The following is a 26253-nucleotide window of genomic DNA, read 5'->3' as shown; positions in this document are numbered from 1 at the left end:
CGGGTCCTGAGGGGAGCGCAGGCCCTGGGGAGGACAGGAGCAGCCAGAGTGATGACAAGTGGTAGCTCCCAGGATGTCGCGGCTGCCCTCGTGACCTGCGCCCACGCGGCTTCTCCCCACTCTTCTGGTCTGAGTAGACCGATCCGGCCCTAGCCCAGGACCCCCAAAGCACGCCACCCACGGACCCTAACAAAGGCAGGTGACCAGGTCCTGCCTGTCTGCACTCTGCCTTGACCTCCTTGGGTGGCCCCTCGAGACCGTGATGTGTATTTCCTCCAGGACCTGTGGTAGTCAATGTCTCTGCTTCAATTTCTCTGTGGTCTGTTGAAACTCTGCTCACCATTCAGCAGTCCCCCCACCCCCGCCCCCCACCCCACCCCCACGCTCCACTTACCAAATGTTAATTTTAACAAGTCATAACATTTCCCCGTTTGGGAACAGAGGAAATGCAAAGTGATCACAGAACCACCAGAGGTCACTCAGCAGGGCCCAAGGGCTGGCCCCTCTCTCAGCCCAGAGCGCGGCTCCGGACCCCACATGCTCACTGTTAGCAGGTGAGTGGTCCTCCTGACTTTGAGCTCCTGTGTAAGGTCCTTCCTCTCAGTGAGGAGGTGGCTTTCTCCTGTCCCTGCATTGGCTTCAGTCTGTCCAAGTCCCAGAGCTCAGGAGGCCCAAGTCCCCTTTGCACCCCTGCCCTCTGACCAGCAGAAGCTGCCTGCAGCCCCTCCTGAGATGGGTTGGTACTTAAAAAAAAAATTTTTTTTTAACGTTTATTTATTTTTGAGACAGAGACAGAGCATGAACGGGGGAGGGACAGAGAGAGAGAGGGAGACACAGAATCCCAAGCAGGCTCCAGGCTCTGAGCTGTCAGCACAGAGCCCAAAGTGGGGCTCGAACTCACCAACGGTGAGATCATGACCTGAGCCGAAGTTGGACGCTTAACAGACTGCGCCACCCAGGCAACCCGGCTGGTACTTTTGAAGTTGCCTAAACAGCGACTTTGCCTGGTGCAGTCTTTGTGGCTTCATACCTCATTGTCATCAAATACTCAAGATGGGGCTCACGCTGCATGGGGAGCCGGACCTGTAAAGAGAGTCTTGATCCCTTGCGGAAACAGACCTTTTGAGCCCATCAGCGTTTGCCTTCTCTGCGCCAGGCACTAGGGGGACAGGGGTACCCAGTCTGCTTCCTTGGCTCACAGCCTGCCTAGTGCAGGCGTCTAAAAAGTCATCGTTGTCACCAAGTGCTGGGGAGGTTAAGGAGACTTGGTGGGGAGCCGCTGAAGACGGGGGTTGGGGGAGGAGCGACGCGATCGGGGGAATTTTAGGAAACTGGCCGGAGTGGAGCGCGGGGTGAGGGAGGCTGTGCGCCGGCGAGGACGCTGGATAGGAGCAGAATCCGTACCGCGTTCTCGGGGTGACAGCTCACGAGGCCGTAAAGTCGGTGTTTCCCACCCTGGCCACGCGGCTCAGGAGGCTGACTTGCCGGCCCTGGCGCTCCCCTTGACCCCACCCCGGCCTGCAGTCTCGGGAGATCATTCCCGAAGCCCCTAGGCACCTGAGGCGCAGACGGAGGGAACTTTCCGGGACACCGCCTCTGATGCGGAGGCCGCTCCGCGACTGGAATCTCCTACAGCCAAATGCGGTACTTGGCGGCTTTCGTCCTTCGCCGCAAACCGGCTGCGCGAGAGGCTCCGGCGGAAGCCGCGGAAGGTCAGCGGGCCTCCGTTTCCCCGGCAACGGTGGGCGGCCCGCCTGACGCATGCGCGGCCGCCCTCCGCTGCCTTGGACTACAACTCCCGCCGTGCTCAGCGCGCTCGCGTCCCGGGGCTCCCGGAAGTGGAGCCCGGTGGGGGGGGGGGGGGCGTCTCCGACCTTCGAGCGGGGGCGAGCAGACGGGCTGGTTCCGGGAGGCGCCGGGAGCGAGGACCCCGATGCCGGCCAGCGGAGCCCGCGATGGCTTCCGCTGGAGGCGGCGACTGCGAGGGCGCCGCGCCGGAGGCGGACCGCCCTCACCAGCGGCCCTTCCTGATCGGGGTGAGCGGCGGCACCGCGAGCGGGAAGGTAAGGGGCTGAGCGGCCCGGCGGGGCCTGCGTGCAGCTCGATCCCCAGCCCCCTGAGACTCCGGGCGGCCCGTTGCGGCCTCTAGCCAGAGAAGAGGCTGCCAAGGCGCCCCCCTCTAGGGTGTGGGCGGAGCGAGGGGCGGAGTGGGCGCGGGGCTGCGGCCGTGGTGGGCAGGCGGGGCGGGGGGGCGCTTGCCCTCCGGCCCCCACCCCCACAGCCTTCCCGCCGGCCTGGTTCCTCTGGGGCCCCCAGTGCGTGCTGCCCCTGCCAGTGCCCCGCGGCCCTACCCCGAGCCCAGCCCCACCTGTCGCCGGCCTGCTGGGCAGTCCGTGGGGGCTGGTGGGTCGGTGTCCCCAGAAGCCAGCTCCCTGCAGAAACGGCCGGGAAAGGGCCGCCCCGTGGCAGGAGGAGCGGGTCCAGGAGGGAATCCTGTTTGTGTATTCCCAGTCCACTGTGTGTGAGAAGATCATGGAGCTGCTGGGCCAGAACGAAGTGGACCACCGGCAGCGGAAGCTGGTCATCCTGAGCCAAGATAGGTTCTACAAGGTCCTGACTGCAGAGCAGAAAGCCAAGGCATTGAAGGGCCAGTACAATTTCGACCACCCAGGTGCAGAGCAAGACCCTGAGGGGAGCAGGGGAGGACAGGCCAAGGGGTCTGGGCTCCAGGGTCGGATGGGGATGCAGAGAGGCCCGAGTGCTTCCATGGAATTTGCCTGGCCCCCTGGGCCCCGAGCAGCCCCGCAGGCGTTCCCCGCTTCCTTGGTTGGAGCCAGCCAGGAAGTCCCGTCTCGGTGGAGGGGACCACCACTGGGGTCCCGGAGAAATCCATGCACACTTCCAGCTGTTTGGGGTCCTTTGTGCACAGCATTTTGCATTTCCCCACCTGCCCTGGGGCCAAAGTCCTTGAGAGGCCAGCAGGGGAAGCAGTGGGTAAACCAGAGGGCAGACTCTGGTCTGATCTGGTCTGGTCAGGGGACAGGTGGAAATGGGGTAGATAGATGAGGGGAGAGAGCCAGCCTGCCCTTGCCTGCCACTGCTAGAAGACTTCACCCTGTGGCTGGCACCCATCTTTCTTTCTTGGGGGACACGTGGGAGGAAGGCCTGAGGAGTGTCCGTCGGTGGTTATTTCTCAGAAATGGAAGCAGATGGGGGCGCCTGGGTGGCTCAGTCGTTAGGCGTCCGCCTTCGGCTCAGGTCATGATCTCACGGTTTGTGGGTTCGAGCTCCATGTCGGGCTCTGTGCTGACAGCTCAGAGCCTCGAGCCTGCTTGGGATTCTGTGTCTCCCTCTTTCTCTACTCCTCCCCCACTCAAGCTCTGTCTCTCAAAATAAATAAACATTAAAAAAAAAAAATAGAAGTAGATTTCTAACCCACCTACCTCCCTGGGCTGGCCATTCAGGAAATCACTGGGTGCAAACTTCTGTGTGGGACAGGAGCCTGGGCAGCGGCCCCGTAAACGTAGTCTGCTGGGGCGGCTCCCAGTCCAAAATGTTCCTGAGGGTCGTGGCTGGCCGACCCCGAGGCAGAGGAAGTCGCTCCATTCCCGGCACAAGGCCACTGGATAGATAGTCTTGCCTTTTGTTCTATCCCCCGCAGATGCTTTTGATAACGATTTGATGCACAGGACTCTGAAAAACATCGTGGAGGGCAAAACCGTCGAGGTCCCAACCTATGATTTTGTGACCCACTCCAGGTGAGCAGTGGTTCCAGGGAGAGGGACTGTGTGTGTGGGGGGGGCGCAGCTAGCGTGTCCCCGCCGGGGCGTCCACAGACTGACCTGCGGCAGCCTTGCCCTGTGGTCTCTCTGCAGGGGTCTCACCCACCCCTCCCCCGCTGCGATCTGTCCCCCTCCACGCCGACTGGGCCCGGGCCCCCCGGACCCCGGATCGCCAGCAGGGCCCATCTCTGGGTCTCACCTCACAGGTTACCGGAGACCACCATGGTCTACCCTGCAGATGTAGTCCTGTTTGAGGGCATCTTGGTGTTCTACAGCCAGGAGGTCCGCGACATGTTTCACCTGCGCCTCTTCGTGGACACGGACTCCGACGTCAGGCTGTCGCGAAGAGGTGAGGCGGCCGCGGGCCTCTCTGCCCCTGGCCGAGGCCGGCCGCCGGTCCTCACCGGCCTCCTCTTCTTGCCCCAGTTCTCCGGGATGTGCACCGCGGGAGGGATCTGGAGCAGATTCTGACCCAGTACACCACCTTCGTGAAGCCGGCCTTCGAGGAGTTCTGCCTGCCGGTACCTTTCGCCTGCTCGGGACCCTCCTTTTCTCCCTTTTCGAGAGGGACCCCTGGCGCCCTGTTCCGGGAGAGCTGAATCGTGGGTGCACAGGGTCTGATTTACAAATGGAGAGATTAGCCCACTGCACCTCGTTCCCAGGCCGTTCCCAGCTCTTGAAGCGTCTTTTGCGTTATCACTTTCTCTGCCTAGAAAAGCCCCTCGTCCCCCACGTCCACGCGGCTCACCTCCTCCCTGCTGCGGGCCTTGACTCATCCCACGTGCTCACCCCAGGAACCCCCTGCTCCCCCTTCTCCAGGCACCTCTGGTCTCACACTCCCTGCTTTGCTGGCCCCTCTCAGAACGGGAAACGCCACGAAGGCAGGGACGTGTTTGCTCGCGGCCCAAACGGACACAGATCTGGCACACCGTAGGCACTTTGTCCCCCTGTCCCTGCCACGTGTTTCTCCAGGCTGCACGTGGCTGGCTCTCCAGGTCCAGGTGGCCTGCGGGGAGGCCTTCACTGTTGCACGGCCATCTGTCGTGTCCTCCACCTTCCGTCCTAACTAGGTAGGGTTTCCAGGTGCTTCTCAGGGGAAACTTAATATTTTGCTTCTTAAAAGTGAAATACGGCACAAAGGCACTCGAACGCGGCTTCCTGCTTCGGTTAAGTTGGACAAACGAATTCCCTCTCCCGTTGCTTGAAGAGAACGTTTTTTATCTCACGTTCACGTTTCCTGAAGCGCCCGGAGAATGGTTAGAGAAGTAAATGGCTATATCCTGTTATTCACAGGAAGATGTTTGACAAAGTAGGTGGTTTACGGCAAAACTCTGGGTGCCCGGTCTGACGGTGACCCAGCGTGGACCGCCCTTGAACTTGCCACTCGTTTTACGCGCAGCCTCACACCAAGTCCAGCCTGGGTGGCCGTGTCCCTCCCCCACCCCCGGGAGCACGACCTTTCTCAGCTCTGCATTGGGTTCCCTCCCTCCTGCCCCTTGCCGTCCCCTCATCTGCACCCCACCAGTGAGCAAACCTTGTGGAACCAGCCTGGCCCCCTGTGCTCATGTCCTCGGTGGGTCCCCACCGCCGGCCCGTGTGGCTCATCTCTTGTGACGTGACCTGTTGGTCTGTATTGACCCGCCTGCAACCTTGCACACTCCGCGGGTCGGTCCCTCAGCCCAGACCCGTTTCTCTTTGCTCTCCCTCTGCTTTGCCTGATTCACATGTGTCCCCCTCAGCGGCATCTAGTTGGGGTCGCTCCTCGGTGGCCCTGTGCCTCCTGGTGTATCTGTCTCCCTGCCCGTACCTAGAGGGGCACCTGCTGGGGAGGGTTAGCGAGGAAGCAGGTGCTGACGACGGCCAGGATCCAGTCTGCTGCCACCGGCCTGCTCACCGCACCGGGCCTCCTGCAGAAAGCTTCCTAGTTCCTGAGGAGGAAGGTCACGTGTTGTGGCAGGACGCCCCTCTGCACTTGGCTCGGTGCGCTGTTGGCACAGAGAAATGTTCCCAGGGTGGTGTCCACGGGAAAGCGCGAGAGACACCAGGGGAGAGACACGTCTCTTCCGGCTGCCTCCACTTCTCCTTCTTGTTTTGCCTCTTGGGTCACTGCCTCCGGCTCCTGGCTAAGCCCTGAATCCCGGCCCCACTGTCTGCCATGACACCGGTCCCTGCCACGCCCTGGGGCTGCTCTCCTGCCATTGAATCTGGCCTCAAACAACTAGCAGTCACCCCGGGGGGGGGGGGGACAGATCCTTACGAGACCCCCCTTTCTGCCTTGCAGACGAAGAAGTATGCCGACGTGATCATCCCCCGAGGGGTGGACAACATGGGTAAGAACCCGCCCCGCCTCCTCCGTCTGCCTCCCAGAGCCCCAAAGCAGACCCTGCCCGGTCCTGGCACCGTTCCTGAGGCTGGGATGGTTGCCTGTCCGTGCACGTTAACGACACAGGTTCCAAGTATTAGAAAAGGGGTTTGACACATCGTACACCTTAAGCTGACCCGATGCCGGTCGTCAATTATAGCTCAGTAAAGCTGGGAAAAGGTTTGTATCGACGGGGGAGTCCCTCGTTCACAGAGAGCGGCCTACCCGGGCTCTTGGTTCACAGAAACCCCCGCAAACCAGGCCGCCGAGTTTTGCTGTGCTCACTGCCCGACCCGCGTCTTTCTGTCTGCTGAGACGCGGTGCCACCAGGCCCAGGGCCGCCGCGGGCAGGCGCGGCCCAGCGAGCCCGCGGCAGATTTTTCGCTGGCCTGGAGGCCTCGAGGGGGAACGGGCGCGGCTAAAGTGCGCTCTGTCTCTGCTACAGTGGCCATCAACCTGATTGTGCAGCACATCCAGGACATCCTGAGCGGCGACATCTGCAAGTGGCACCGAGGGTCCAATGGGCGGAGCTACAAGAGGACGTTTCCCGAGCCGGGAGACCATCCCGCAGTGCTGACCTCCGGCAAGCGATCGCACTTGGAGTCCAGCAGCAGACCCCACTGAGCGGCGGGGTGCCCGGCCTCCCGGGCAGGCCCCCCCCCCCCCCGCCCCGACGGACTGTTCCGGCTGTGTCCGGAGATGCCTGCCCCCCCCCACCGTGGACGCAGCTGCTGCTTCCTCTCTGCGTCTCACGGTGCAGACGGGGGGGTGGGGGTGGAGCGCGAGGATCACGGGGTTCCTCCCTGTTGTGGGCAGACCCGCACCTGTGACATGCAGCCCCCCCCGGGATGGCGGCAGGCCCTCCTGCTGCCTTCACCTGCTTCCTCACGTTCAGGAAGCTTCGAGTCCATCTTTAAGTTACTGAGAAGCGTGCCACAGAACGTGTGGCGAGCAAGTCACGTTATTTCGGGAGCACTGAGCAGCCCGCCTGGACGCCGTGGCTGTCCCAGTGTGTTCGACGGGAACCCACAGCGTGAGGGACTTTGTCCAGGACGGTGTGGTTCCCACACAACGTGTGACCGAAACATAGGTTTGGAGAGGGAGCGTTTCCCCTTTTTACGTGTTACACGTGCGAGTGTTTTGTTTCGTTGTTATTTATTCTACCGTCAGTTGTGACCTAGTGACAGTCTCGTGCCCCGCAGTGGGGTGCGACCCGGTCTGGCACGCACGGCTGTAGGAGCCACGGAGGGCTCTCCTTCCTCCTGGCCTGTGCGCCAAGGGCAGAGTCGAGGAAGGAGCCCCGGGAACGAGCTTTCGTTAGCCGGCCTCGGCCGCAGGGGACGGGCCCCGCTCCCCCGGCCCGAGCCCCGTCCCCGGCCCCGCGGGTTGGGACAGGAGGCAGGCTGGCGCCCGCCGTGTCCACACACGGTCCTACTCGGGGTCAGGCCTCCCCGCTTGCAGGAGCCACCTGGGCCCCGCGTGCTCTGCGGACAGGCCTTCCTGAGTCGGGGCGCACCGTCCAAAGGCAGCCCGTCTCCCCGCACACACCTAGAGTCCGCGGCCGCACAGACGATGCCTGGGCTCCATGTTGTCCTGCTTTGTCTTCCCCTCCCCAGTGGCCCCGTTCCTGTAAAAGCCACCGGCTAAACCGCACGGGCACTTCTGGTGTCCTTCTAGCGAGTACTGTGTGTAGTGACACGGATGGGACCTCAGTTGGGCTTGGCCGAGCTCCGTGGCTGCTCTCTGAGATGCGTGTGACAGTCTTGTCCAGGTTATTTTCTCCCCTTCTGGAGAGAGAATCAATAAATACCACCAGTTACCAATACCAATTTGTCCCTTTTTTAATTCTACACGGAAGGCAGGTTCAGGACACGGATCCGCGGGGCTGGAATTCACGTCACGTGCTGCAGGTGCCGCTCGCCCACGCACCTCAGCCGAACCCCACAGGGGCGGGGGGTTGAGAGTCGGCGGCAGTGAGGGTCCTCACTGCAGTGGCCAGAATCCTACCTCTGCTTCTTCAAAGGCTTATCACTCGGTAGCTTGTGGGACACCACCGTGTTCGGAGCGCGTCCTCAAGACCTCACCCGGGGCAGGTCCAGCGGGCGCTCGGGAGAGCGACCGGGGCCTTGGCTGGCGCGACCCTCGCTCCCTTCCTGTTTCTCCTCCAGCGTGAGTCCCACACTAGCCTGGTTCGGGAGGTTCTTGGGCGTTAGTGGACCCAGAAGGCCGCGTTCTTTAACGCCTGGAACAAAGAAATTTCGTTGCTCAAAACGAACTTTGCTTATCCGAGGACTGTTTGAAAAATGAAACCGCAGTAGCCCGGCCAGCCGGCCAGGCTTAGGGCTACCCTGTCACAAGAACACCCCCATCAAAGTTCTGCCTGGCCCCGGCCCAGACCTTCACCGTGTTTGTGTCCTGCTAGTATTTGCGAATCAGAATGTCCCAGCTGTCCTTCCAGCGAAGGGCCTTCAGTTCACTGGGGGAGAGTGACTTGTCCCCGTAGGTGAGCGGGCGCAGCGTGTTGAACACGTGACAGGCACAGGAGTACCACGCCACAAGCAGGGCGCTGAAGAGGCTCCTCAGGAGCTGGGTCCTGCGGGCACCAGGGCAGGGCACGGGCATGAGGGACCCTGTCACCCTCCTCACGCCCTGCCTGATGTGCCGAAAGTGACCCTAGTGCATCTTCCCGAATCTTCCATCTACACCCATGATCCCACAGTAGCGTCCCCACATTCAGCACTGTCGTACCACAGCCCTCCCAAGAGGCTCTGCGGCCCCTGACCACCCTGGATCCCGAGTCCATGCCCTTTGGTCCAGCTTCCAGAACTCGGATTTACACATCTCTCTGCTGTAGCTCTGTGCACCGGGCAGCCCCGCCACGGGGGTCCTTCCCCGTCTCCCACACCCGCACCTCCTCTCCCAGCCCGCCCCAGCTTCCTCCCCTGGCGTCCCTGCTGTGACCTCAGCCCGTCCCACGCCACGCTGAAGCCGTCACTCCGGGGCCCCGGGGAGGGCCTGCACCTGCACAGGTGGTCACTGATGTGCTGCAAGACCACGGGGAGCAGAAGGATCTGGAAGGTGAGCGCCGGCAGGTAGTGGTACAGGAAGAGCGTCTTCTCCATCAGGAAGAAGGGGACGTAGTTCACCGCCCAGCCGCCGGCACACACAGCCCCCGCCAGCACCCAGCGCAGCCAGGAATCTGGGGCGGGAAGGTCACCCTGAGCCAGCGCTGCTGACTCAGGCCGCGCCCGCAAAGGCCCTGTGGGTCCCCGGAGCTGCCTGCCTCATCTTTCAGGGTGCCCACTCGCTCCTCCCCCACCTCCTGACCCTTCCCGTGATCTCTGGGGAAAGAGCGGACTGTGTCCTAAGAACTTTCCGGTGGCTTCCCGCGGGGTCCTCACCATCCCGACCCTCTGAGCCACACCAGCCCCCGGGGTGGGTGGGGGGCAGGCCCAGCTGGTCCCCACGGTCCCTGGCTTGTCCGGGATCACCACCAAGTGGGTCAGCCTCCCGTAAGAGCCGTAAGGGGCTGTGTTTGTGCGCCCGGCCGGCCCGCTGGGTCAAGAGTCAGCGGGAAGAGTGGAGACGGGCCACAGGGCTCCCGAGGCCTTTGTGGCCCCGCCCTGCCCCACGTCCTTACAGCTCTTCTGTCTCAAGATGGTTTACAGTGGTTTCTATTACTGTAAAGCACCCCTGCCCAAGAGATCGCCTGCTGGCCACTCTGTGCCATCCAGCCATGCCGAGCGTGCAGGCACTCAGGCTGTCACGTCCTGAGGTCACAGCAAGCGCTGCCTGGTACCCACACTTCCCCGGAGAAGCCTCTGGCACAACTGGGGAAGTCAACCGCAACATTTTGTCTCTAGGGAGACAAAAATTGATTTAAGTTCCTTCTATGCAGAAAATCGTCTAAGGTGCAGGATCCTGGTGAGGCCGGGCTGTCACCAGAAGTGCTGTGAATGCCCATCAGAAACAAGCTGCACATTCGGGGCACCTGGGGGGCTCAGTCGGTTAAGCGTCTGACCGGCTCAGGGCACAATCTCGCGACTCACAAGCTCGTGAGTTCGAGCCCGGCGCTTGGAGCCTGGAGCCTGCTTCGGATTCTGTGTCTCCCTCTCTCCCTGTTCCTCTGCTGCTCATGCTCTCTTTTTTTAATGTTTGCTTTCGAGAAAGAGACAAAAAGAAAGAAACCGGCCGCACTAACCCTCAGGGAGGTCACAGATCTTTCTTCGGCGTCTAAGCAGGTACCAGAAGAAGAGCAGAGCGTAGACCACAGTGGCGAGGCTGGCCGAAGCCCAGATCACGACGTTCCCAAGCAGGTGGATCTGAGCCTGTGAGCACACAGGGACACATCGTCGGCCATCAACCGCCCAGAGGGATAAACCCTCGATGACGCTCGCCTGTCTGCCGGCCTTCAGCCCAAACGCTGGCGCAGGCTGGGACCCCACTGCTGATGGACGTGCCTATTCCCAATGAGTCTCCCTCTGGAAAAGTGCTAAGCTCCTTGATCTGGTAGGCAGAAACCCAGCCGAGCGCGGCCGGCACTCTTACATTAACAAGGGCCAACCCAGAACCACAAAGGGTCAAGGACCCTGCTTCCCGGCAAGTGATGGCTCGTCCCCCGCTCCGGCGGGAACGAGAGAGGTGAGCGTTTTCAGCATGAAAATTTGGGGAGTATCTGCTGGCAACTGACCGGGCGCCAGCTCCAGGGCCGTTGGTCCTACTGGGACAAGAGGGACGATACACATGGAAACAGCACTGGCGGGCTCGGCCGCTCATGCTCTGCGGAAAATACAGCTTTTGTCAGGAAAGGGGAACAGCGTTGCTCCTCCCAGAGCAGTAAAGCCTGGTTTCCGTCAACGCGCAGACGTGTAGGACCTTACTCGTCACGTGAGGGAGGGAGCACCCTCCTGGCAGGAGCACTGACCCTGTGCTGCCGACTCGTGTAGGGAAAAAGCCCATCGTGGGCTTCCGTGCGGAGGAAGGCCCTGGAGGAAGCCAGGCTGGGTAGGACGCGGTGGCTGCTCTCAACGCCACGGGAGTCTCGAGGGACGACCGTGACGGCCACCCACTTACGACCAGTGCGAGCACCCACTTACGCTGGTCCTGGGATGCAGCCAGTAAGCAATGCTGGTGTCCAGTGTGACCCAGTCCAGTGGTGACGAGCTGTACTTGTGCTCCGAGCCGTCGCTCTTGGCCGTCAGCATTCTCCACTGCAACAAGGCCACAGGCTTGAGGCGGGCAGACAGCTAGACGCCTCACCGCGCAGGGACCTGTCCCGGTCACGGGGGCATCCCGCTTCCCCTGAGACGCGGCCCCAGAGCTCCAGCCACCCTGTCTGCAGACGAGAGAACCGAACTTGGTGCTGAGAACGCTTTTAGAGACGGGACCCCGACTTTCTGCTTCTGACCTCTCTCGGGCTCCATCGTGTTGACCGTGGCACGCGATGACCTGACCCGGGGGGCTCAGCGTGTGCCACGCTGCTGGCTGGGCTCTGACTACTCCTGCCCCTGACATCACAGGACCCCCGGGCTGACACTGGGGCGCTGGCCACTTCCGGAGACAGAGGAGCCCGCCCCACTGAGCCAGGCCCCAGGCTGACGCTGGGGAGGGAGCCGCTCTCCGGGGCGCAGTGCCGTGTGGCCAGGAGCCCGCTCCCCCACGCACACCCATGGTGCGCCCACCCACCCACCCCCACCGCGTCACCTGCAGCTCCAGGAACCTGGCCAGGAAGCTCAGGTTCCTGTGGACGTCCATCTGCGTGGGCGAGTGCAATTCCACTTCTCTCTCCTTCTGCTCCTGGCCTGACAGACACACCGGACCCAGAGGAACGTGAGTGGAAGGTCGGGGAGCCCGCGACACAGCCGTCGGCGTGGTGAAAAGCGGGCCTCCCCCTCCTCAGACCGCCCACAGCGGCTGCGTCTAACCGTGTCACTCCGCTCGGCTCTCCCCCCGCAACGGGACGGCACCCACCAAATCTAGATCTTTCCAGTCAGACAGCTCAGCTCATACCGCCTTCCGGCAACACTTCCGAGTGACGGCTTCGGTTGCTCACGGCTCGGCTGAGTGGGGAGCAGCGTGAACAGCGCGTCCAGCCCCCGCTGGAGCCAGAGCCTGCGGGGCCGGCGTCCTGGTAAAGGGGCAGCGACGGGTGGCCAGCAGGCCAGGCCGGACTCACTTTTGCCATAGCGGTGCTCCTCCACGTTCCACACGGTGCTCTCGTGGTAGCCCCGCGACAGCTTCTCCCCAACGACCTCCAGCTGCCGGAACCCCCAGTCCGGGAGGTGTGCCCCGCTCAGCTGGCAAAACCAAGGGAGGCGGGGCGTGACTGGGAGGCTCGAGGCCCCGGCTCACGCCCGCCGCCCCCGCCACCCGGTCACTTTGTCTGCAGCCCCCAAGGGCGACAGCCTCTCCCCCGTGGGGCCGTCACGGCGGGATCCGGTCGTGAGAAGTTATAAAGTCCTGCCTCGTCAGTGGGCAGGAAACACGGCGAGGACCTTGGCCAGATGCGCTGCCCGCTAGGAGCCCGTTCGGCCCGAAGGATCCGTAAACCGATTTCACGAGCCCCCCACCCAGACGGGCGAGCCAGACGCGGCGCCCTCTCACCTTCAGGACTGCGGAGGTGTTCACATGCACCAGGCGGACCTCGGACAGGATGGTCTTCCAAACCCCCGCGTCGGAGTCTCTGTTTACGATGTCCTGTGAAAGCAGACCCCGTCCATCGTCTCGTTCCGTCCCCCACTTCCTTCCACGGAACGTGAGGACCGGTCACCAGACGACACTGCCCCAGGCCGGCGCGAGGGACCAAGCTCCGGGAAGCTAAGAGGATGGCGGCCCTGACCTCGCAGCGGACACCCAAGCACAGGGGCCGGTGCCGCGGGTCCGGGGCACACATCGCCCTCCCGCAGAGTCGAGGGACCTCCGAGCACTGCCTTCTCTGGCAAGTGCACACGTGGTCCCCGACAGGTCCTTGGAAGGGACTCCCCAGAGAGCATGACGGAAACACGAACGTCACAAGAGCACTGGCCTTGTCATACCTTATCGCAGCCTCAAGAAGACCCCGTGAGGCCGTGTGCTGCCGGCGAGAACCAGAGGGCCCGGGGGGCCCAGTGGGCACGGCGAGGAGGCCTGGCCAAGAAGCACGGCCGATGCCAGCCATCTTCCGGCCCTGTCCCAGCTCTGTGAGCTCCCGTGGGAAGTGTGGGTGCGTGGGGCTGAAGGTGCTACCGGCAGGGGCAGGGGAAGGGAGGGGGAGGAGGGGGAAGGGAGGGGGAGGAAGGGGAGGGGGAGGGGGAGGAGGGGGGAAGAGAGGGGAAGAGGGGGGAGGAGGAGGAAAAGAATCAGCGACAGCAGGAAGGCAGAAAGGGCGGTGGGTAGGACCCTCAGTAGAGATTCCAGGCTGGGCTGGGCGCGGAGCGTGTGTGTCCAGCGGGGACATCTGGGGGGGGGGGGGGCGGGGGGAGACGAGCAGACTGCAGGCAGACAGCTGCCCACGGAGACGCAACACAGGAGACACAGCGTGCACACGAGCACCGACAGCAGCCTCGCGGCGCTGGCTTTGCCGGGACGGCCTGCGAGCGGCACCGCACCCCGTGGGATGTGCCAGTCACGCCTGCGGGAACCAGAAGTGGGGCGAGGAGGCTGGTGTTCGGCGGGCAGCTGCTGCCGCTGCGAGGAAAGCCTGCCTCTCGTTAGGGAGGGCCCCCAGCGGGTCACCACGCTCAAGGGACTGTAGCGGTGTTTGCGAGCACGTCCTTAACTCCTGCGGGCTCAAGGACCCAGCCACGGAACGCTTTCCTCCTGCCTTCTTTGCTGGACGCGCGTGCAGCCCTAGAGAGTGACTCTGTGGGGACGGCACGTGCCCCTGGAGGCTCCAAGGAAGGGCGACCACAGCGCCCGCCGCCTCAGCAAAGGGCCACCCCAAGGAACCACCCGACTGAAGGGCCAAGCAGCTCCTGGGGAAACTCTGGGGGGGGGGGCGGGGGCGCTGGTTAACATCAGGCTCCCCTGGTCAAGGGAGGGGGGCCGAGGCCCCCGACCCCGTGTGTTCAGTGACCTGGAGGCTGAACAAGCAACCAAGTCAGAGGGAACCTTCACCGGGAGGCCCACGTGAGCCATACGGCCGGCGTGGAGCACTGACCCACCGTTCCGTAACCTCGTCACTGCCTCAGGGGAAGTCTCTATCCCCAAGAAAAACACCTATGACCTTATGACTAAAAGTCACTAATTTTACATCGAAATCAGAATTGTTTTGTTTTTTTTTTTCTTTTTTTAAGATTTTATTTTTCAGTTGAGAGAACAAGGAGGAGAGAGAATCTTAAGCACGCTCCACACTCTGTGCAGAGCCCGATGCGGGGCTGGATCCCATGACTCTGGGATCATGACCTGAGCTGAAATCCAGAGTTGGATGCTTAATCGACTGAGCCACCCTCCAGATTTTCAAGTCATCTCTACACCCAACGTGGGGCTCGAACTCAGGACCCTGAGATCAAGAGTCACCCGCTCCGCCGAGGGAGCCCCTGGGCGCCCCTGAATCGGAACCGCTCCAAATGGCAGTTCTGAACGGTCACGTTAAAAGGATGCGGTGCTGACGGCCATTAAGCCCCGTTTCCGGTGGGGACTCACCAGTCTCCAGAGGTTCTGAGAAGGCATGGAGATGTTGTAGTCGACATAGCAGGATACCTCCTGCGAGTGGGGGCTCAGGGGCGCCGCGACGTCGTGCCTGGAGAGGGAAACGGGCTTGCGGAGGGACTGCCTCAGGCTGCTCCGAAAAGGCGTTCACGAGGTCTTCGAGGGTCCCCAAGGACGCACCACCCCGGGGCTTGCTGATAAACGTGACACGGAAAAGGCAGCCGCCTGCCACAGTCACATCTCTGGGGGAAAGGACACGTGACGAGGGGTCTGACAGAGGCATCGTGTCGCTGGACAAGCGCCCACGATCCCCCAGAAGCACGACAACGTGCATCCGGCAGCTCCCGGACAGCCAGGCCTCAGAAACGTCTGGGCCACGAAGAGCACTGTCGGGGGACAAGGTGCCCTCAGTGCCGGTGACCTCCAATGTCCAGAAACACCCACCACCCTCGTTCGCTGTGTCCTACTGTGCGCTGGGCACTATGGAGCAGCTGGGGACCCCACAGGGAACGGAGTCTGTCTCACACCCTGCAGAAGGCAGACCTTCACACATATGGGCAAGAGAGTGCCAGGCTTGTAGGCACCACCGATAAAACCAAAGTAGCAAGGAAAGTGCCCGGGAAATACTCCGAGGAGGTGACGTTTCAGTGGACACATGGACACAGCAGGCCATGGGGGCGTGAGTCCAAGAACTTTCCAGGCCGATGGAGCAAGTGTCAAGGCCCCAGGGGTGCAGCACTTGGTCGTGTGGGGACAGCAGAGGCCAGGGTGACTGCAGGGAAGGTGACCAGGGGGTCACCAGGGGCAGATCCCAGGGGGCCTACAGCCAGGAGAAGTGGGGACGTTGAGTGTCAGGGCCACACCGTGGAAGCCACTGGAGTGCTTCTGGCCAAAAGGCCAGCACTGTGTTCACACGGCGCCGCTGTCGGGGGTGGGGGGAATAGAGGCAGAGGTCGGGGCACCGGCCCCAACAGCACAGGGAACAGGCCTGGCCTGGGCCGCAGTGAGAACGCGGACGGGAAGAAGTGGTCTTATCTGAGGAGAGGAAGGGAACACAGAGAAGGACCCAGGGGGCGGCTCAGCGACTGACTCTTTCCAGAGAGAAGCAGGCCAGAGGCTGGGAACCTGCTGTACCCCAAAGCCAAGGTCTGTGGTGTGGCCTCCGGGGGGAGGCCGGGACCCGAGGCACGATTCACGCGTCCTGGAGAGCCGTGAGATGACCCACGAAGCCGGGTGGACGAAGAGATGGGGCCCGGGCCCATCGATGTGCGGACGGCTCGGGTCAGGTGAGGTGAGGGCTGAGAACCCACACGTAAGGACCTTTCCCAGCCCCACGGAGCCCGCGTTTGAATCCTTCTCGAATTCACGTTTGCTTCAAGCAACGGGACTTCACTTCATCCTGTGCGGGAAGCAACTCCCGTGCTCGCCCCAAACTTGTCTTTCGAAGCTCTGGGGCCTCCCGGGCTCGCACTGCTCCTTCGCACCCACCGAGTGCAGGGTCCCGCGCGGGGCCGCCCCAGGGGAGGCAGACGCGGCTTCGCCGAACGGAGAGCCCGAGGGGGACCGAGGGGGCCGAGCAGGGACACTCACGTGTTGAGGAAGCGCGTGGTCATGCCGTGCACCAGCTGCACCACGTCTCCATGCCGCACGGGCCTCGGAGGGCTGCTCACCACCAGCTGGTGCCTGCGGGGACAGAGGGCCGGCTGGGACCGAGCTCGGGCCCCCGCAGAAGCACCGCGCCCACCGGGCGGCAAGGGCTCCACATTCTCCCACCGGCGGCAATATGTACCTTATGGGAGGTGAATTCGTAAAAAACAAAACACAGAAGTCTGGTTAACTCTTTCCTGAGACCTCAGGCCACTTTCCAAGCGTCCTGTCGTGACCCCGCTCGCCATCACCACGCTCTGGTTGCTCTGTGTTTCTCTACAAACGGCGGAGTGGCAGACACACCTGCACCCGCCCAGAAATCGCTCGAAAGGATGGAATCTGTTTTCCGGCAAGCCCTCGATGAAAGCGTACTAAGGGCCCGTCGGGTCGGCACCGTGCGTGCGGTCAGTCGGACGTGGCCGCTGGCCTCACGTCACCGCAGTAAATGGGGAACACAGCCGCCGAGAGAGCAAGCTAAGCAGCAGCCAACGGTTGAGCCATGACGGACACGGGGAAGCCATCGGGCCACCCACAGGGAGGAGGGCGGTCCAGGCCGCCTCCCAGAGGAGCCAGCTGAGTGGGACGGTTCCGGCCAGAGGGGCAGCACGTGTGGAGCCTGCCTCGCTCCAGAAACGCAGGGCCGAGGGCAGAGGTCCGGATTGCACTGGATGGGCAACAGCACGGCCTGGCTGACGGAGTGGACTGGGAGAGGGGGACAGGGGGGTCCTCCGTCTGGGAGGCCTGAGGTGAATGCCCGGGGAAGGTGGGGTGGATGGTGACAGAGGAGCGTTTGGGATGCACCTGTACAGAACCCAGGGGTGGGACAGAGAGCGGCCAGTTCACGGAGGAAGGATCTACCCCCCGACTGCGGCTCATCAGCACGGAGCTGCTCGCGGAGCTCCGAGGGAGGACGTGCACACGGCGAGGAGCCCAGGAGCCGAGCCCTGTCCCGGAGGCCCAGCGCCTGCACGCACCTCCCAGGGTCCTTTACGATCCACCAGTTGTTGACGTCTTTGAAGGGGTAACAGGTCACCTGCTGCTGGTGCGAGCTGCCTCGGCCGTTCTCGTATCTGTGAAGGAACCAACACAGAAACGCGTCTGCCAGCGGGCAGCAAGCAGCCTCCTCTCCAGGTCCCTGAGAATGTCACCTAGCAGGGTGGGGGGCCGCGGAGGGCGGGGGGGGGGGAGGACGAACGTCTAAGTCTAAGTGGGGCTGGAAGACTCCAGCAGGAGGCCGTGCCCAGCGTGGAGGGCGCACAGCTGACACGGCAGAGCCCGGGCCCCCTGCTCCTCAAGTCCCTCTTTTATACACAGACACGACAAGGTTTATTGATAATCAGACTCTCAGAGCCCAAAGTCTTTCTGTCTCGTGTATTTCTTTCCTTTTTCCTTTTTTCCACGCTGTGGAGCCTAACGCAGGGCTTGAACTCATGACCCTGAAATCAAGATGTCAGCTGAGATCAAAAGTCAGACGCTTCACCCAGGCGCCCCCCATAAACTTCATTTACAGTGAAAACTGGTAACAGCCAAAGTGTGAAACAAACCAAACGTGTTGCAATGTTCAAGTTACAACGGCCACTTTCCTTACATCATGGGGTAGGTGCTCTGGTGGGAATGAAGCCAGCAGGGCACGGGTTTGCCAAAAACGTTCTTCAGAGTGACCTGGGAACCGTAGGCCACCTCCAGGGGCTGGCCCTGCGTGATCCGAGCCAGCCCTCCCTAAGACAAAAGCGAAAAGGTGGCAAGTGAGAAAGGGGGGACCGATCTCACCAGCCTCACTGATGGCTACACCTCCATGGGGGGGGGGGGGGACATATTCACACTGGTGGCCATTGTTATCACATAACTGTGATGACAGGAGACCTAATTGTAATGTCACGTTAGGTAATCGCTAACACAGCTGCTGAGGACTGGATGCTGGCTCTGGGGCCAGGCGCTCACCTACCCTTCCACAACACCCCTAAGATCCGACAGCATCTTCGGAGAAGGGCGACCCTGTCCATTCAAAAGGTGAGAAAAGTAGGAACGGGATGAGCTGACAGATTTGTGCAAACACCCAGACCAGCACTCAGGAGCGGGTCCGTCTGACTGGAGTCTCCTGTCCTAACCGCCCCGACTGGCACATTTCACTATCGCTGCAAAGGCAGTATGAACGAATGCCAGAGTCGAGCTTGTCCTCGGAAGCATTTGCAGCTGCCCGGAGTTTGCAGGACGTCATGAGGTCCCGGGGCAGGTCACACTGAAGAGCTAACCCCTTCGTGCATTAGCTCACCATCAGCATGTGCAGGATTAATTTAGAAATACTAAAGCAGATTCCTCTTGACTCGGGTTTCCCCTAAACACTCGACGTTTATATTGGAAAACTTTGAGTCCACCCCGTCCTCTTTTTTTAATGTTTTTACTTATTTTTGAGACAGAGACAGAGCATGAATGGCGGAGGGGCAGAGAGAGAGGGAGACACAGAATCGGAAGCAGGCTCCAGGCTCCGAGCCTTCAGCACAGAACCCGACGCGGGGCTCGAACCCACGATCCGCGAGATCATGACCTGAGCCGAAGTCGGACGCTCAACCGACTGAGCCACCCAGGCGCCCTGTCCCTGTCCTCTAAGGGGGCCGGGGCACCGCGCCTCACCTCCAAGCTGGCCTGGAAGGCACTGGACATGATTTGATCGTGGGGCCCAGAGCGGCAGACCAGACTCAGGTGGACGTAAAAGAACAGCAGATACGTGGCGGCCGGGACGACCAACAGAGCTGCCGCGCGGGCCAGCAGGTGACAGAGCACAGAGACCTACACGGGACGGAGACACGTCGCGTCCCGCCCCACGCAAAGGCACGCAGGTCAGCAGCAGGGCTCTGGGCTCCACGCGGCCGCCCGTGGCGGGGCTCACGGACGTCTGCCTTTTGAGAAGCCTTTTCCGCCAGCCGCGCCCGGCACAGCCCTCTGCCCCACCCCGGGACAGCCACACGCCCCGCTCTACTTTAGCACCTACGTTTGACAGACTCCGGTCTCCTATCAGGTGCCAGGCGTGGACGCCAGCGACAGCGAGCACGAGCAGGTACGTGAAAGCACCCACGTATTTGACGCTGAAAGGACACGATGAGAAGCCGTTGCGACGAGGCTCAGAAGCAGGAGGCCGCCAACGCCGCCTCCGACCCGTGGACCAAACTCACCCCACGGCACAGGAGCAGGCCACTCCGGTCAGCGTCAGCCAAAACCACCAGCTCGGAGAGAAGGGCCTGGGGTCAAAGAGGAAGAGCGAAGCTGGGGACGGGTCACCAAAGACCACCCGGAGGCCCGAGAGGGCACGTTTCTCAGACCTCTCGGGGTCGGCCGGCTGTCCCCGAGCTTCAGGACGGGAAAAACGAACGCTCGTCTCCCAAATGTCGGCCCTGGCAAAATCTCTTTTTAGCCGGGACATCTCTGCAGCTACTTTAAAGTACGCAAACATGAGAACGCATTTCTGGAGTCAGGAAGGAGCAAAGGGCCAGTCCGGGTGACAAAAGGCAGCCAGCGGGCGGCTCTCCGAGACGAAAAGGCATCAGACCGTCTCAGGTCAACAAACCACCCGAGCCCTTCTTTCTCACGAACTGGGAAGGGCGTGTCACATCCTGCATACCTCTGTTTTTGGGAGTTGGAGAACTTCAGGTAGGACAGCACAGCCAACAGATTAAAGAATATCAACACGGACTCCAAAAGCATTAGCCTTGACTGAGTGATGAGAGCGTTCTCTGTTGCAAAGAGGACACACGTGTCGGTTGTGATGTAGTGAGGGCAGACGTACGAAGGTCGAAGCACCCACGGGAAGGGCCTGCCCTAAAAGTCACGGCACGTGGAGGTGTGAAGTTCGGGACTGGGGGGCCGGACGGGGCGTGGTCCAGAACCACGAAGGCAGGTTCTTAGGCGAGAATCATGCCCAGCAAGACCTGTGCAACCCTGGGCGAGTCGCCGAACCTTTCTGAGTCTCTATTTTTCCCATTTGCCCAAGGAATACCAACTTGGTGGGGCTGCCCGTTAGGACAGGACACTGGTTCAGGGCCTCCGTTAGAGGGGCCACTCACTCTACAAACCCTAGTTCTTTGTATTTTCTCACGTGACTTCTCATCTTAGTTTTCAGTTGTCCATAAACCCGGGCCGGACTTGGCTGGAGGCGGAGGCACCACGGAGCACCCGGGAGCCCCGTCTGGGCAGCCCCACCCCCACATAGGACTGCGCAAGTCTGAACACACGGTCCCGCCACCCTGCAGCCTGGGAGTCAGGTGACTCCCAGAGTCAAATCTGGGCGAACCGGGCACACTTCCCTCCATCCTGGGAGTAGGAGACACCACGGGGGGCGGGGGGTGGGGGCACATCTGGGCGCCACGCTCACACATAACAAAGGCCAGTGCTGGGTTCTTCCCTGCGCGACCCCAAAGCAGGCCGAGGCCCGGTCTTACCGATGAGCATCAGCAGGGCGGCCCCCATGGCGGCACAGTGAGAAAAACCAAGCTCCGACAGGATCTGGTAGGCCATGGGGACCGACAGGGCCCCCGTGAGGGCGGGCAGCAGGCGCAGAGACCACACGGGCACGTTGCTGCTGTATTCTGAAAGAACCACCACACTCAGCTGAATGCACCATGCACACGCCTTCATGTGCTGCAGCCGTGTTTTCCAACAGGGCATCATGTTCACAGAACCGAAAACGCAAGTCTGCAAAACTAGGGGCCGTGTCAGGAACGCAGGTACAAGCTACAAATGAAAGCTCTGAAACGAGCCGCGCGCACTCAAAACCTAGCTCTCGCTACACCTAAAAACAACGCCCGACGATTCTGGAATTGGTGCTTTACTCATTTACAAATTTACCTCACTTTTCCCCCAAAACATTGAGGCAATGTAGAAGATTTACACGTACAGAAAAGCGACTGTCGTCCGATGCCACGTATGCAACGTGCTACGTGTGCCAAAAACTCAGGATGCGATAGTTACCATGACTAAACGCCAAGAGAGTTAACCAGATCTTTCCAAAGTCGTCCGCTTAGACCAAACTTCCCATACCCCGGACACATCATAAACCATGCTTGTTAAAGCCTATGAAAGCCACTCTCCCTCCACTGTGATACGTACACATCAGTAAGGGCCACGAAGATGACTCTTACCTGCTCCGATTCTGTTCCAGGAGAAGTTGCCATCGAATCCTCCTAAATAACCTGAAACAGAAGACTGGTCGGTAACTCAGCCATTCAGCAAACGGTTCTGGAATTGCCAGACCGTGGCAGGGAATAAGGAAACAATGACAAATAATCAGAAATTTCACTTACAGGTCTTATTTCATTATTACTTTTCTTAATAAACTGCCACAATTTTATTCAGTTAGTTGTTTTTTTTATTTTTCTTTTTTTTTAGTGTTTATTTTTGAAAGAGAGTGAGTGGGAGAGGGGCAGAGAGAGAGAGAGAGAGAGAGACTCGCTTAGAAGTCTCAAAAGGATACTTCTCTCGGTAACGAATCCTACCTCCCAGTGCCAGCAGCATGTGGCCAAATGGTGGTCCACTGCCATCCAAAAAGAAGATCCGCTTCATGTAAAAAGAGATGTACTGCCCATAATACACTTCATCGAAACTGAAAAGCAAACCCACGTGAGATTCAACCGGAAATCTTCAGCAAACAAAGGCGCAAGGGTAACCATATACCTGTTCCCAAACAACGTTAGAAAGTGCTCAGCAAAGGTCAGAACTTTTGCCTCAACTGCACTCCGTCCCCAAATACGGAGACACGGGCACGGCATCATCCACCGGGACAGGAGGGAAAACGCACAGAACAGCCACACATACTCTGCATGTTTGCCTAACACAGACTCTATTTACCCCCACTGTTCCCATTGAGGGACGTGCTAGCAGGCGGCCTATTGAAAAGCCACAGAGACCTGACACTAATCCCCTCGTTCACCACCACTTGTGTGACAAAGGGTCCAGAATCACACCTGGTAACCAAACGAAACAGGGGCAGGTGTGAAAGCAAAACACGCAGAAACCAACCGAAACAAAGGTTTCAGTCAATCAGGGACATTCAATGACACTGTCAATATTGCTGTTAATTTCTTAGGCGTGCTAACGTTAATATGGTTTTTGTTCTTTAAGACTCGTCATCTTTTAGAACTATACCGAATTACGTAACCGTACTGTTTATGACTTGCTTAAAAAAATCCACCACGAGGGAGGGGTGGCTAGGAATCGATAACTTGTTGAAGCTGGGTGATGAATACTGTTTGGTAAGGGTCGTTATATCGTTCTCCCTACTTTTGTGTACGTTCAACGTTTTCGGCCACGAAAAGTTAAGCAGAAAGTACACAGGTATTAACCAGATAGTGGCTAGCACTGCGATAACAGCAGTCACGTCCCGTTATAATAAAAGATGCTCTTTTTTTTTTTTTTTTTTTTTTTTTAACGTTTATTTATTTTTGAGACAGAGAGAGGCAGAGCATGAATGGGGGAGGTCAGAGAGAGGGAGACACAGAATCTGAAACAGGCTCCAGGCTCTGAGCTGTCAGCACAGAGCCCGACGCGGGGCTTGAACCCATGGACCGCGAGATCGTGACCTGAGCCTAAGTCGGACGTTTAACCGACCAAGCCACCCAGGCGCCCCAAAAGATGCTCTCTTAAGGTTAGTGACGACTCACTTCCGAATTCATCAATCCTCCTCCCTCCACCCTTGATTTTAAACGGTTACCTAAGCTGTGGCACCTGTTTCATGGGCCAGGTTTCACCTGCTAGAAAACTACCGGTCAAGACGTGATAGGCAGACTCAGCAGGGGACAAACCGGCCTCTCCTCTGCCAAAAGCACCTGTCGCCAGGAAGCCCAGAATTCCACTCTCCCACCTCCGCTGTTCAGAAAGGCACTTCCAGTCACCGGCGCATGAACAAATGACAATCCTTTCTGAATCCGCGCCCCCCCCCCCCACCCCCAACGGAGTTGTTTGGCTTACACCACAGCCCTTGGATAGGAGAGCTGCCACAGGCGGCTCAGTAACCCCATTGCAGTCAGAGCCACAACGTTCAAGTTGATGTCAGCCGTCACCACGACGGGGTGCTTCAAAAATCCCAACATCCTGTAGAAAAGCAAAAGCAGGTCCTCGAAAACACCCTAGAAAACAAGGGAAGAGATGACGTCAATAAATGAGCGGCAAACCTAAAGGCTCCCAGACGCTAGAGAAAGGATCACAACTGCCCTGGCTCTCAGGCGGCGCTACGAAGAACCATACGCGTCGTGGGGTCATTGAGAGAAAATCGGGAGGACACGAACAGACAACTAAGGTGAGGGTTTGGGAACCTCATGCCCGAATATTCACTCATTCGATGACGCACCCCACGAACACCAGCTGAGCACTTCTTGGAAAGGAGCTGCTTTCAGAAGCCCGCTCACCTCGGTGACCTCGACCTTCTGACCCTCAGAAGCCTCCTCGTCTGCCGCTAGCATCTCCGCTCCTCCCCTACCCGCCGCAGCACCATCACCTAGGCGCCCCCCTTCTCACCGTGGGGGTGCCTCTGCACCCAGGCGCCCCCGTTTCGTCCCCGAGGCGTCATCTTCCCTTGAGCGCCACTCGTCTTAAGGCTGCATCTACTCGACGCCCCCTTTGTCGCACCAAATAAAGCTGCACCTGGGGTCTGGCGGTCCCCCTCTCCGCAGAGATCTCATCTGCCCCAGGAGGCCCCTACTGCTCTTCCAGACATTCCCCCCCCCCCTCCCCCATGGGCTGCACTGGTCCCGCGCCACCGTCTGCCCCAAAGGCTCCATTCGCCCCAGTACCCCTCCTTTTCCCAAGGCTGCACCTGCCGGGGCGCCCGCCTTTCTGCGCGCACTTGCCCTCGGTCCCGCCCCCCGTCGGCTACGACGCCGACGCCGACGCCCCCGCCCCGGCTCGTCTTCAGGCCGCGTACGCGCGTCCCGCGCAGGCTCTCCCGGGTGCCGCCCTGGTCCCTGACGCCCCCCAACGTACTCGCGTTTCGTCGAGTTCCCGCAGCGCTACTCCCGCATCCGGCCCCGCCTCGGATCTGCCGTGGGGTGGGGGGCTGACCGTTAGGGTTTCTCGCCGCGCGCGGGGGCGACGCTGCTCGGCATGCGGCACCGCCCACGCGCCGCCTGCTCGGCGCTCGATTCGCCTTGCCTGCGGAGCCTTACGCGGGGGGAAGCGCGCGTGCGTTCCGGGCCCGGGCGTCGCGCGTGCGCACAGGCGCGGAGGTCCACCTCTGTGGTACGTCGTTAGCGGCCTGGGTGGGTGTTCTAAGATCGCCGTGCCCAGGGAACGCTCTGGTGTCTTTTTACAAAACAAGATAGTAGGGCCTTGTCCGCGTGCCTCTCAGTGCGAGCAACCCGCGTGGGCGTGTCCGCCCCGAGCTCGCGGGTGAGCAAGTGCGCCGGGAGGGCGGGCAGGGTCAGTGCGGCCCCCACACCTGCGGTCCCCGCACCCCGCGAGGAGCCTGCCCGAGCCTGCCCTGCAGGAGACACAGCGACTTTGGCCAGGGAACGGCGGGGCCGGACGGTTAACCGACGGCGACACCACCGTTCTCCCCAGCCTCACTCTTCCTGGGTCTCTGGGGTATGTATGCTTTCATCTCGTGGACGGAAAGGGTGCTGCTGATTTTAAAACTGCAATTAAGGTTCTTGATCGTCTGCAAGAATTTTTATTTCCGGGAATGTTGGTCAACCCAGCATTAGAGAACATCGGTTAAGTGTGGTGATTGAGGCGCCTGGGGGGCTCAGACGGTTAAGCGGCCGACTCGAGTTCCGCCCTTGTCATGCCCCCGCATTGGGCTCTGTGCTAACAACTTGGAACCTGCTTGAGTTTCTCTCCCTCTCTCTGTCCCTCCCCTGCTGGTGCACACACTCTCAAAAATAAATAATGGACTTAAAAAATGTGGTGGTTACTTCTGACAAGCAGGCTTCTCCCAAGGCTGTGTAGACCGTGCAGGGGCTCCCTGGGCCGGGAGAGGAGTGGGGCTGGCTCCTGGTGTAGTTCCCTAAACTCCTGTCCCTGGGGGCAGTAAATCCAGGGAAAGGGTACGGATGCTAGAGCTGAGACAGCCCGTGCCCAGGTCCCAATTCAGAAGGAGTCATTTCTCATGGAAAGTGTCCAACCTGGGAGTAATTTGTAAGCTGCTTACATCAATTGGTGCCAGGCAGCTATGTTAACTACTACCGTGACTTCTTTGAATCCACACGACCCCATGAGGTGGGCACAGTTCAAAGTGTGCCTCTGGGGTGGGGAAGTGTCCTTCCCAGCTCCCAGTCTTGCAGTTGTGGGGTGTGGGGTGGGCAGCAGAACTGAGGATCACCGCTGGGACTCCGATCCAAGCTCTTGATCCTTCACTGCCCCCAGACGAAAGAACTCCTCCCTCCTACCCCAAAGCGCCGCACTCCTTTCTCCTCCCAGCAAAAGAAGGGGTCACCACCAATAAAACGTCCAATCAGGGATGCCTGGCTGGCTCAGAGGGTAGAGGATACAACCCTTGATCTCAGGGTCATGAGTTCAAGACCCACCTTGGGCATAGAGCTTACTTAAAAATATTAAAAAAAAAAAAAAAAAGTGACAAATGCTTGCTCCTCTGACCCACCCACTTCTCATGGGAAGCAGGGGGAGGGCGGAGGGCAGGCAGATGTCCTGCACACCTTTAATAATCACTCACGCGGATACAGGACGGAGATTGCTAATGCAAACCCATTTGGAAGATGCACCCCACCTACAGGTTTCGATCCCTTCCCTCCCCCACCTTGCTTTAAAGCATTTCAGCCAAGTCACTGGATTTCCTCAAGCACTCTGTAAAAACTCTAATTTTGTCAAATGACAGAAAATCGAGGGACACAC

General features: G+C 60.3%; 2 protein-coding genes and 1 long non-coding RNA gene across 9 annotated transcripts; 2 read left to right on the top strand and 1 right to left on the bottom strand.

The window, feature by feature from the left end:
• Window positions 1–862: 862 nt before the first annotated feature.
• LOC123592772 lies at window positions 863–22090 on the top strand. Its single transcript, XR_006709924.1, has 2 exons — window positions 863–906; window positions 21855–22090. It is a non-coding gene; the product is annotated as an uncharacterized LOC123592772 (long non-coding RNA).
• On the top strand, window positions 1815–7969 carry UCK1 (uridine-cytidine kinase 1). 3 transcript variants are annotated; one of them, XM_045468123.1, is made up of 7 exons: window positions 1826–2063; window positions 2512–2671; window positions 3662–3758; window positions 3989–4131; window positions 4209–4303; window positions 6064–6112; window positions 6590–7969. In XM_045468123.1, exons 1-7 carry the CDS (start codon window positions 1956–1958, stop codon window positions 6766–6768), a joined length of 831 nt encoding a protein of 276 aa, XP_045324079.1. In that variant the 5' UTR covers window positions 1826–1955; the 3' UTR covers window positions 6769–7969. The 3 variants fall into 3 exon arrangements, with proteins under 3 accessions (XP_045324077.1, XP_045324080.1, XP_045324079.1); XM_045468121.1 differs by lacking the exons at window positions 6064–6112; window positions 6590–7969 and adding an exon at window positions 4602–5007 and having other exon boundaries at window positions 1815–2063; XM_045468124.1 differs by lacking the exons at window positions 6064–6112; window positions 6590–7969 and adding an exon at window positions 5182–5355 and having other exon boundaries at window positions 1825–2063.
• POMT1 (protein O-mannosyltransferase 1) lies at window positions 7281–24581 on the bottom strand. Of its 5 annotated transcripts, XR_006709923.1 has the most exons (22): window positions 23923–24293; window positions 23377–23534; window positions 21906–22012; window positions 21552–21602; window positions 20853–20999; window positions 20036–20147; window positions 19590–19655; window positions 19409–19502; window positions 19051–19206; window positions 18008–18138; window positions 17394–17489; window positions 16363–16455; window positions 14767–14863; window positions 12748–12840; window positions 12320–12440; window positions 11848–11945; window positions 11241–11354; window positions 10346–10472; window positions 9166–9343; window positions 8542–8737; window positions 8074–8386; window positions 7281–7931 (listed from the first exon to the last, which is right to left on the bottom strand). XR_006709923.1 is itself a non-coding variant. In XM_045468118.1 (21 exons), the coding sequence occupies exons 2-20, from the start codon at window positions 23496–23498 to the stop codon at window positions 8563–8565; spliced, it is 2178 nt and encodes a 725-aa protein (XP_045324074.1). In that variant the 5' UTR covers window positions 23499–23534; window positions 24388–24581; the 3' UTR covers window positions 7961–8386; window positions 8542–8562. The 5 variants fall into 5 exon arrangements, 4 of the variants coding, with proteins under 4 accessions (XP_045324074.1, XP_045324075.1, XP_045324076.1 ...); XM_045468118.1 differs by lacking the exons at window positions 7281–7931; window positions 23923–24293 and adding an exon at window positions 24388–24581 and having other exon boundaries at window positions 7961–8386; XM_045468119.1 differs by lacking the exons at window positions 7281–7931; window positions 23923–24293 and adding an exon at window positions 24388–24579 and having other exon boundaries at window positions 7961–8386; window positions 8548–8737.
• Window positions 24582–26253: the final 1672 nt, after the last annotated feature.

Source organism: Leopardus geoffroyi, chromosome D4, assembly GCF_018350155.1.
Source record: "Leopardus geoffroyi isolate Oge1 chromosome D4, O.geoffroyi_Oge1_pat1.0, whole genome shotgun sequence".
NCBI lineage: Eukaryota > Metazoa > Chordata > Mammalia > Carnivora > Felidae > Leopardus > Leopardus geoffroyi.
This window is presented reverse-complemented; position numbering and strand designations above follow the sequence as displayed.

Bases quoted from the DNA above. Each gene is read 5' to 3' on its own strand.
- UCK1 (XM_045468121.1), top strand. From the start codon at position 1,956: ATGGCTTCCGCTGGAGGCGGCGACTGCGAGGGCGCCGCGCCGGAGGCG. The intron at 2,064-2,511 runs GTAAGGGGCTGA...GTGTATTCCCAG, and splicing joins GCGGCACCGCGAGCGGGAAG to TCCACTGTGTGTGAGAAGAT. The intron at 4,132-4,208 runs GTGAGGCGGCCG...TTCTTGCCCCAG, and splicing joins CGTCAGGCTGTCGCGAAGAG to TTCTCCGGGATGTGCACCGC.
- POMT1 (XM_045468118.1), bottom strand. From the start codon at position 23,498: ATGTTGGGATTTTTGAAGCACCCCGTCGTGGTGACGGCTGACATCAAC. The intron at 19,503-19,589 runs GTGAGTTTGGTC...GTGTCCTTTCAG, and splicing joins GCCTGCTCCTGTGCCGTGGG to CGTCAAATACGTGGGTGCTT. The intron at 19,207-19,408 runs GTAGGTGCTAAA...CGTCCCGTGTAG, and splicing joins GAGACCGGAGTCTGTCAAAC to GTCTCTGTGCTCTGTCACCT.